The following is a 10,781-nucleotide window of genomic DNA, read 5'->3' on the forward strand; positions in this document are numbered from 1 at the left end:
TTTTTTCCCAATATCCTTTTTTGGTAACTTTGTTTTTTAGATCAAAGCCTGAAGCCTCAAATTGCAGCCCCTGAGCTCGCTATGAACAATCCCACTCTTACTACAGTTGCTTTAGAAAAGCCCTTCTGTGTGTTTGACAGCTCGCTGCACCCAAATAAATCTTACTTCATCTACCTGTATGCAATGCAGGAGTCAGGTGAGTGGCACGAGGGCTCTCTGGAAGGTAACTACCTGATTGACCTTTGCATGGAATCCTTCACAGCTGGATGAGGGTGGGCCTGAATGGGGAAAGGAGAAAAATCTGCCAGCCCTCGCAAGGACTAACTGATTGACTTATTTTTTAGATTAAGGCAAGTCATGCTAGACCTGTGCTCACAGATGCCTGGCCTGTGGCTTCATTCACAAAATGAATTTCATAAGTGCTTGGCAGTGACCAGGAGCTGCTTCCCCTGATCCCTGCTGCTCTGGCAGACTGTTGGAATGCCACCAGGAGCTACTCTGTGAGCTAGCAGGAATAAATGCCTTCCTTATTTCACACCTTCTCCCATGAATGTTGGCTGCAGCTTCTTTTTCTGAAGGGAAAGGGACCTTGAAGGGGCGGCGGTGAAATCAGACAAGAGGCAAAAAACTCTTGAATCTTTCACGGCTGGTTGTTGCCACTTTGGACCAGTGGAAGGAGCAGAGCTGGGATGGGTGGATGCTGTAACCACAGAGCCCATCCCGGACAGGTGTGAGTGGGTGGCCTTCTGAGAGCTGCCCTGTGCCTGAAGGGCACATCTTTGTGTGTCTAAGCCAGGCTACAACTGCAATAGAATGATGTGGGTCTGACAAGCACATACACCTGCAAGCGTGTTCTGTGTTAGAAATGACATCAACCACCCCATCTTCCTACACAGTTGGGTGAATCTGTACAAAATGGGTTCCACACACAGGAATGTCTTCTGCTGCTTTTAAGGCAAGCAGATGCAAACTTGTTATTTGGCAGACTGGGAGGAATTTTGCTTGGATTTGTCTCTGGTCTGCAGGGAAAGACATTGGCTCACCCTTGGATGCCTCCTGGAGCAGGGAGAAGAAAAAAATTTAAGAGAACTTAATTTTCTTAACACCTTATGTTCAGGTCTGGTAAGGAGATGCATCAGCACATGACAGAGCTTGAGGATAAAAGGGTTTCTGAATAAGTAATATGTAGCTTTTGGCTCTGTCCTTCCTAATGTTGCTGTTGGAGTTGATCTAACCACTAAGGATAAAAAAAAAAAAAAAAAAAAACAAGCAAACAAACATAGCAAACCCCAAAAAACTTCCTATGAAAGGATCCTGTTTATGCATCAACTTTCGTTCACAGAGCCAGGCTAAGAGTTACTGAAGTGGAGACTGGGAGAGCAGGGAGATGTAGCTGTGAGAAGGATGATAATGTGGAGAAACAAGCCTAAGGGAAGAGAATGTCTTAGGTAGTATCTGTTTCCTGGCTATTGGCTCCCATGGAAGAGAGAGGTGTCAGAACTCCTCTAAATTACCACTGACCCTTAAGTTATATTTCTAACCTGTGCCAGAAGCTTATCCCTTTTAGAACAGGCTCAGTTTTGCACTGGATCATAGCTAAAAACTTCTCACAACCCAGCACTTGCAGGAACTCTGCTCCAGCAGAATGCTTCCAGGCAAAAATGATTCCCATTGTACCACAGCTTGGGAAGAACTGGCATTCCTGCCCTGCTGACAGCACTGAGCAGCTGGAGGGGCTCTCCAGATAAAATTAACCCACAGTTACAGAACTTGGGAGCATCCCTTGGAACTCGTGCCTTGGCTTTGCAGCAGGGATGGGTTGAGAACTGCAACTAAGCTTCCAAAGCCTGCTGGACACAGAGTCACACTTGGCTGGAAGCTGGGAGGGCCTTCAGACTCCCTGGAAGCATTGGAATGCCTGGCTGGCCAGAAATGGAGGTACACACGTGTTCCTGCAGCCCCTACACCCTGCAGTTGTGGGAGGTCCAGCTGCTGTGTGACCAGAGGCCGAAGGGTTTGTGTGCCAGGAGACAAGAGCTGTGACTCAGGAGCTCTGCCTTGGCTATAGGATCAAATCTGAAATGGCAGGATTTACTGGATCCTTATTAGAGCCATATGTGGTGTGTGGGAAGAGCAGCCTTCGCCACCTTCCTTCCTACTCCACCACATTCTCCTTGGAAAAGAGGGATTCTGGGAGGGTAGCTGCTGAAAATTATTGCTCCGAGACCCTTCACAGTTTGAGGGATAAGTATGAAAACTTCACCAACAACTAAGCAGGAAGGGGTGGGATTATAGAATCATAGACACAGCCAGACTGGTAGCTAATTTTTGGTTTCTCTTGGGAGTGTTTTGGGGTAGAAGAGCAAGATGCCAACCAAACAGAGGGTGAATGGAAAGGGCTGGACTTGTTTTAACAGCCTTGCTAAAAAGCATCTCTCCTGCAGCCAGGAGCTCCCTGGTGACTGATGGCAGCAGCAAACCCCTGGACAGCACCTTCCAGCAAACAAATGGGGGGCAGCTCGGGCCCTACAAGGCTGCTGCGTTCCATGTACCCAGCTGTGCCTCCCCTCCCAGACTTGTGGACGCAGGAGATGTCAGCAAAGTTTCTGATGTCCTGAAACAATACCTGTTCAGAGTCGGGGATGACGGGACTTGTCTGTACGACCCAAACTTCCTCGATGTCTGTAACCCCCCTCTCGCACCAGACACAACTTACAGGTATCGTTCTCATTTCTTAGAAGGTGATTTCTGCTCTTAAAACACAGTGGGATGCAGCACTGAGCCTGTAAGCGCCTCAGGAAAGGCAAAATGTGGATTACAAGCCCCTAACTGAAGTGCTCTATCACACGTGTAGCTATGAAGGTGGCTGGCTTTGCTCCAGCACCTGGCAGAGGGTACTCTGTGGTGCCCCAGCAGGGCTGAGCTCTGCCAGGGTAAATTCATAGGCCACTAGGAAAATTCCTGTGTGAACTGCTAGGTCTGCTCCTATGTAATTCAGTGACAGCACCTGATTCGAAACTGCTGGTAGGAAAGGGTTTTAACTGGAAAATTGTTGAGATTATTCACCACGTATTTTGCACTTGGTGATTCTGCTGAATTGAAGATGTGGATCTGGCTCTGCTTGCTTTGTTTTGATGGGATTCTGGGCAGCCAAAGTTCTCCTTGGCCTCCAGCTCCAGGAAGCCCCTAATACTGCTGGAGACTTCCCAGTGAGGGCCAGGGAGCTTGCAGACTTGTCTGACCTTGCTGCCTGGCCAAACTGGCCATCCAGGGAATGGGAGCACCCTGACAGCCCTTACCCAAAACACCTGTTTTGCTGTTGCCAGTTATGTAAAACCAGAGGGAAAGTGGCAGTCACATGGAGCTGTAAATGCTTCTGAAAAGCCCATGGGCTCTTAGTTTTGCAAAAATTGTCTTCCCCCTTCATTTCTGAAAATGTGGAATGGAAATGCAACTTCTTTGCCAAATCTGATGTTGGCCTGGTTCTTCAATACTCTCCTCTAGCAGGGAAAGTGCCAAAGGTCTCTGTTGTTGGACAAAGTCTTTGACCTCCATATGGAAATCAGAACCATTTGCTGTCCTAAATAACGAGGCTCTTCACAACAGGGAATAGCAAGCCGGGGAAAACTGTTGTTGGGAAGCTGTCATCTGCCAAGGCTCACAGGAACCAAGTGCAGGCTATGCACGACAAAACGCAGAATGATTTTCCATCATGAATTCTATCTGTTCTTTATAAGATCTCTGGAAATAGTCAGCTGCCTTTGACTGTCTCCATCTAATGCTTTGATGAAACCTGAAGACTGGCCAGCTAATCCAGTGTCTTAAACTTGCTAGTGAGGGGGCTGAGATTACAAATACCTCATTTAACACTCTTTTCCCCCACAGGTTTAAGTATGTGCTAATAGATAACACTGAAGGTATTGTGAAAGACCAAACTCTCTGGTCTGATCCAATCAAAACCAGAAGAGGTAAGTCTGGGTTTGCTCAGCTCTTTTGAATAGCTGTGTTTGCCTTAGGACACTACTGCTCTAGGAGCAACAACTAGTCCTTTCCTAGAATTTTAGCTATTTTTCAGCCTTTCAACATTGGGGTAGCAGGCTTAAATCTGGAATAATTCTCTACTTTTGTGTACTTCAAAACAATTCTTTTAATAAAGATAAGATTTGCATGTGCAGTTCCAGATTTGATGCAGGCCACGGTATTTGGTGCTGTTGACATTTCTCAGGAATAGAGGTACTTGCCCTCATGACAAACTTGCTGAGCAGAGCTCATAAACTTTAAATGCTGACATCGAGTCTTAAACCTGTTTCTCATAAATCACCGAAGTCTTCAGGTACAGATAGAATCACTTTGCCTCTCCTAAATCACCAGCTTTTCTCCTGCTTGGTGGGGGTGCTCGTGGCCAGAAAGAGATCACAGGAACATTCTTTCCATGCTTTCCTAGTTAAACTTCCCTTGCAAATTGACACGTGGCCTGGCCGAAGGAGTGGAGCCATGATTGTCATCACCTCCATCCTGAGCGTGCTCCTCTTCCTTCTGCTTGCTGGGATTCTGGCTGCTGTGTCCTCGGCTGTCGTGTGAGTACTGAGCACCCAAACCCTGCCACCAGCCCTGCTGCTGCTCTGCTTTGGGATGACACACCAGTGGTGGTCAAATCTTGAAGCTGGTAACAGGAAAATAGTCTGTTATTGTAACCTTCCCTAAGATCAGCAGCTCTTGGAATTATTACCCAGCTGTAAGGTTACTTAAGCCAGACTTTAGTAAGGACTGCTGGGGAAAAAAAGCCAGTACACCTGCAGGTACTTAAAGCCTGTATATTCTTTCTTGCATGTTTCCCCTTTCCATGTATTCGGGAGTTTGGAAACTCTTAAGGAGTGCAGGAATTTGTAAAGATTGTATGATACCCTAATTAATACCTGGATTTTATTTGACTCATTCCCAGAAGAAATAAGTTACCCCTCTCAGTAGATGTGAGGCTTTGCTGGAGCTGTCTAACACAGTCTGGGCATGTTTCCTAGCCTGCTGTGCCCCCTGCCTAGGAAAATCCAGGAGGCCTGACTGATTCCTAAACTGAACTTTGGGATGGAATTAACTAAATTTTAGGATTCGTGGGTATCAGGGCTTCATGTTCTCTCAGTCACTTGAAAACAGTGCAAGTGCTCTGAGCTCAGTCAGCTCTGCCAGGCTCTCCTGCAGTACAGATGGAAAAGCAAAGGCTGCATTGCAAATGTTCATTTAAAAAATAAATCTGTGGGCTTCTGAGGTGCTGAATGATTTAATTATCCATCAGCCTTTGTGGAATGTGGTGACAGTGGGCTCTGCTCAGTCTCTCCTGGAACTTAAAAAAGCCTTTCACTTGCCCAGCAGGAGACCAGAAAGTCCTCCTGCAGACACAAAGTGCTCCCCTCAGACTACTCAGCCAAGTGACCCGAGACCACAGCTGGGCTCTGAGTGACCAGCCTGGCTGCAGTCAGGGTGGGGCTGCAGCTGAACTGCTCCACATGCTGAGACACACAGGACCATCTCTTCTATTCAACACGAGTCCAAAAAGGCTCCAGAACACAACCAGGCAACTGGAGATGATGAACCAAGGACAGCTGTTTTGAAGTCTTGCAGTGTGTATATATATACAGCCCTTGTCCTAATGAGATTTGATGTAGTTAATTACCTTGCATAGCATATAGAACGTGAATAGTGAATATCAAATGCCTGGAATGAAGAAAAAAAAAAATCTTTGAGATCCTTCAGCTCTGGGGGTTGATCAGAGGTTGTCTAATGGAGACCTCTCATCTGGAGTGAGCATTAGTGCAGCCCTCGCCTGCTTCTTGCAGTCAGACAATCAGGATGGAGCTGTTTGTGTGTCAGTGTTCCTCCAGAGGAACTGATGAGGAATATGTGCTGCTTTCTTTTCCATTGATGCCAACTTCAAAGCCCTTCTTTACACCTATTGAGCATGTGGGAGCAACTGTCCTATAGTAGCAAGAATCTGGGATAAGTACAAAGCTGTCACCGGTTATTGTTTTCCTAGTTTCCAGTAAATTTGTTAAACTGTGTCATATAATAAATAAGTATTCTATTCTAACAAAGGTAGTTTACTATCACTTTAATCACTGGATGATCTTTCACTGATACTTATTTCAAGGGGGGGGGACTTATTCTCTTTGGATTATGGAAATGAAAAAAATTTCTGTCAAGAGTGGTAGCTTGGTGACTGAGAGATTTGGCATTTTAAACTTCAGGACTGAAGGGATTTGTACCTGAGCTTCTGGTGTTTGGGTTTTCTGACTACAGCATGTTAAAGCTTCCCTGTCCTGTCTTTTCAGCTACACGAGGGCTGAAGGGAGAAGAGGGAGGGGGGTGCTGTCCTTCTGACAGGATGTGGAAGTACCTGGAGTAATACTCTTCTGGGATTTGACTCCTTTTTCTGTGCAACCCTGCTTTTAGACAGGGAGAGAACTTCCCTTGGAACAGTTCTAGCTCTTCCCAAGCTGAAACTTTCAGCTTTTGCTAATCCTGTCAGGATCCACTTGTTATGCTGTGAAGTGGGTATTTGAGGACTGTGCCCAGGCAGAACAACAGACACCAAAGCACCTGAACGGGGTCACTACTACTCGTGCCTTTGCGCGTGGTATTGCCATCCCTCTAAATACAGATTTCCTTCCTGCGCTGCCTTTGGCTCCTTGCTGGAAAAAGGGGACGGAAACTCCAGTTTGGAGCATATCAGAGGTATGTCCTGATCATTATCCTGGTTGTGCAGAAGACATACAAGGTGTCCATGATTAACAGCATTTCTTTAGTATACCTGAACCTAGAATATGTATGGGTAAAATGAAAAGTTTCTAAGCCTTATGTATTTACAATAAAAGCATCCACAGAAATGAGACAGAGCTGAACAGTGATATTTACTGGGTGTTTTCTAAGTATTGTTCCTCTGTTCCCAGCTATTGCTTTGGGCACAGTATGATGGTTGTTATTCCCTCAACGACCCTGCAAAATATATTGAAAAGGGTGATTGCAGGTGCTGCTATGTGGCAGAAAATACAGATAAAAATCCCACTTGTGAAGAGAGTTCAGGAACTGCTACTGAAGTGCTGCATACATCCAACACTTTGGGGTTGTGCTTAGGCTTTATCAGTGTAATGTGTGATGGTGGGGAATAACTTGAGATCTCTGAAGAAGAGAAGCTGCTGGTCTGCACTGAATTGAATGCATGGCACCAACAGCCCCAAATCTAAATCCTAATCGATATAGGAAGAGTGTCTTGGGCCTAAGTAAGCAGCTGCCTGCTCACTGTCCTCCCTTCCCTCCTTGACCTTGTTCTCGATATCTGCCTGGGTGAGCTTCATGTGTAGCTGTCCTGGAGATAAAAATATGCTGGATATTACGGGACACAAACAGTACCAGGCTGGCAATTCTTTTGTGTGCAGCTCAGGTATAGATGAAGCTGACTGTAGCCAAAGGCTGTTATAATCAGCTGGCTGCTTTTTTGGAGGCAAGTTTGATTTCCAAGCTACTCCCATTTAAACAAGTGCACAGATGCTGCACATCCTGTCCTGTAATTAATAACATCTTTCACTGTTGCTGGCAAAAGTCTCAGCAGAATGATCATCTCTCAAAGGGTTTATAAAGGGTGTTTGAGCCTTCTCTGCCTACACTTGGTAAAGTGCACTGGCCTCTGTATATGAGTTATTGCTGGCTCTGACCCTGCCAAAGTCAAGTACAATAACTTTCAATCCCAGTCTTGCCAGGGCTCCTTGAAGGAATGCTCTCACCTTTTACATATTTGCCTGCAGGGGTTGTGTGCCTGTCGAGGCAAAACAGCTGAACTGAGGAGTGATCCTGTCTGCCTCTCACACAGTGATTCAGCTCTCACAGCAGGTGAGTCAGTGATAAAGGGCTTTTGAAAGGGTTTGGATTAAAAATGATAGATAAGTGTATGATGAATTCTAGGGAAGAGTTTCCCTCATTCGTGTATTATACGACTTCATGAATAGGTTTCTAAATGGTTAAATGGAACTTGGTCTGACGATTTGCTCTGCAGTGAAGCACCTCTACAGAAAGCCAGTGAAGAAGTAATGACAGAAAAAGAGTAGCAGTATTACCACACTGAGATCATATGAACCAGAAATGTCCTTTAGTCTGACATTAGGAGTGATTTTTAAGCCCTTGTCACATCTCTTGAAGTTAAAATGTACGACCAAATTTAGCCAATGCCATAGGTATTCCAGATACCTACACCAACTCTTTGCTCTCCTAAGAGATATATGTGAACCATGCAATTAAAAGTTGCTCTGAATCTGGGAGGACAAGAGGTCTGCCTGGAAGAAAAGTCTGTCTGGATGAAAGAAGCTATTTAAATACAAGGGATTGCTATTTCCCTAGTGGCACGGGTAACTCTGGGATAGATTCTGTTCCACACTTGGCTGTGTAATGTAAGCCAAACCTATCAGAGCCTGTCTGTTTTCTCTGCACTAAGACACACATAGTTTAGCAGCAGAACGTGTTCAGCACTGCAGTCCTTTCCCAGGAAACATCCCACTGGGATTTGCTGAAGGTTTGAAAGATGATGCACAGCTGCAATGAGTTTATCAATGTGCGATTCCTCCCCCCTGCTGGCATTGGCCCAGCTGGCCATAGCCCAGCTCAAGGGCTCATCCCACAGGAGAACATCCCTCTGCAGCCCTGGTGAAATGATGGATCTGCTCTTGGCAGCTGCAGGAGAACCCCGGGGTTTATCTCCAAGTTTGGCTCAGGAACAGGAAATCTCAGCTTAAACGTCATGCAATACTGATGGTATATGAGGTAATCACAAGATAATGTGATGGGACTAATTCTATGTGTTCCTGTATCACAATTTAACTCCACTTTTATTAAGAGTTTGAGTCTGAGTTTCAAGCATGTGAGATTGGGGAAAAAAGACTTTTTTCAATACATAGAATTCTAGCAAAGAGTATTGTTATAAATGTTTTCACAGAGGAAAAAAAAGAACCTGAAAACTGTCAATGAACATCAAAACACTTTGTCCATGTTGGTTTTGGGATTTTTGGTGCGAAGAGGTAGAAACATTTCCTAGCTGAAATAGAGATGTTATAATGTTACATTTGTCCTTTACTAGTTTCCTGTCCATCACATTCTTCTGTGGAAAAGAATTAGCTCTGCTGTTGTCTCTTATTTTCAACCTGGCCTTTCTGTCCACAGCAGAACAAAACTATAGCAATGAGAGTGGTTATTTCTTCTGCTGGTAACATTGCTTGTCCCTTTTCAGTTTATACCCAACCACCAAGGCAGCAGTGGTGGGTTTGGCAGCTTCACTTGCTGCACCAAGCACTTCCTGTTTGTGTTTGGATTCCCAGGTGGTGGTGAATGCACTGGCACATTGCCCATCAGGAGCGCAGGCATGTGCCATGCTCACAAACACATTTCCCAGCTTCATTTCAAACCAAGGCAATAGAAGTGCCTCCCCCACCTCCATATGGAAAAGGTCAGTTCCCTGCCTGTGTCCATCACACCTTGCTGCTCCAAAGGGTTTAAAAACTGCTTGGAATTGGGCAGCCTCCTGGCACACAGCCTGCAGTTAGCCATGAGTTTTTGGATGAATGCACTGGTCACCAGGAACCTCATCTTGCATGCTGAGGGCACAGCTATGTATGTCTGTCCTTTACTTTTAGCATTAAAATGCACAGTTAAATTAAGGCAACACTGAAGCCTTCAGAGAAAAAAGAGAAGGAACAGATGGATGCTACCAGAGCAAGAGGGACTGTTAGAGCTGCAAGCAGATGACTAAATCACTGATTAGGCCCTGGCCTAAGGTTAAGCTGACTTACCAGGACTTGAGAGATAAGGATGTGAAAAGCTGACAAACGTTACAGAGAGTGCTGTGAGGAGTGGCTGGACTTCACATGTGGTTAGAGGGGGAGTTGTGTGAGAATTTTCATTGTATAATATAAATATTTTGTTTTGCTCATCCAATTGCCCTGTTCACACTTCTTTTCCTGCTACTCTTTGCAAGCTGTGATGGACATGCATCAGACCATATCTTTCCTACTCTACAAATACACTTTTGGGCAGAATTACAGCGTCTTGTGTTACAGGAGCTAAGGATCTTTCTCTAAATGGACATTGATAGGAACTATAAAATGTTGACTTAGAAACTATCAGGTGCAATCAGGTCTTCAAGTCATCATCATTTTAAATGTACTGCAACAGCCCAGTGAAAGAACATTGTTTTGTTTACTTGTTTAGAAGCTTTTACCTCTCAAAAAATATTGCTTATGCTAGAACAGATGATAGGAAGGTACAAGGTTTTTGTGGTGGTTATCTGTCTGCTGTTTTAAACAACTTCCCTGACTGCATTCAATTCTTACACAGAACTAGATGCATTATAGGACTACAGAAACAACTAATCCACAGGCAGTAACTTAAAAAAAAAATTACTGCAGAACTGATAGTTCATTCTTAAAACCAGAGAGACCTTTCTCTTGCTCTAGAGTGACAAACTGGCCTGTGAACACTCCGTGCTCATGTGTTACTCTGGGACCAGGATATGTATTGTTTTTCAAGATGAACCACTCAAGCAAATCCAGATGTTCCCTGGAATGTAACGCATCAGCTTCACCAACCTCTCCCTCATGCCAAACAGCACAAGGAACAGTTCCCAACTTCAAACACGTTTTGAGATTTACAGCCCAATTCCAAACACGCTAAAGGCTACAGGAGTCTTCCTTAAGACAGATGCCTTTAGAGCAGTCTCCTCTAATGTCTGTGCTGGTTGAGTGATGAAA

At 45.0% G+C, this 10,781-nt stretch overlaps 1 protein-coding gene across 1 annotated transcript in view; it reads left to right on the forward strand.

The window, feature by feature from the left end:
* The window catches only part of UPK3A (uroplakin 3A), a 13,924-nt gene extending 7,912 nt beyond the window's left edge, over nucleotides 1-6,012 (forward strand). The window contains exons 3-7 of the mRNA XM_027907245.1: nucleotides 41-196; nucleotides 2,445-2,718; nucleotides 3,886-3,968; nucleotides 4,445-4,577; nucleotides 5,368-6,012. Of these exons, the coding sequence (XP_027763046.1) occupies nucleotides 41-196; nucleotides 2,445-2,718; nucleotides 3,886-3,968; nucleotides 4,445-4,577; nucleotides 5,368-5,455 (734 nt within the window). The 3' untranslated portion in view covers nucleotides 5,456-6,012. The remainder of the gene's footprint in view (nucleotides 1-40; nucleotides 197-2,444; nucleotides 2,719-3,885; nucleotides 3,969-4,444; nucleotides 4,578-5,367) is intronic.
* Nucleotides 6,013-10,781: the final 4,769 nt, after the last annotated feature.

Source organism: Empidonax traillii, unplaced genomic scaffold (assembly GCF_003031625.1).
Source record: "Empidonax traillii isolate 1590-97213 ecotype Southwest subspecies unplaced genomic scaffold, ASM303162v1 scaffold1430:size110176, whole genome shotgun sequence".
In the NCBI taxonomy this organism is placed as follows: Eukaryota; Metazoa; Chordata; class Aves; order Passeriformes; family Tyrannidae; genus Empidonax; species Empidonax traillii.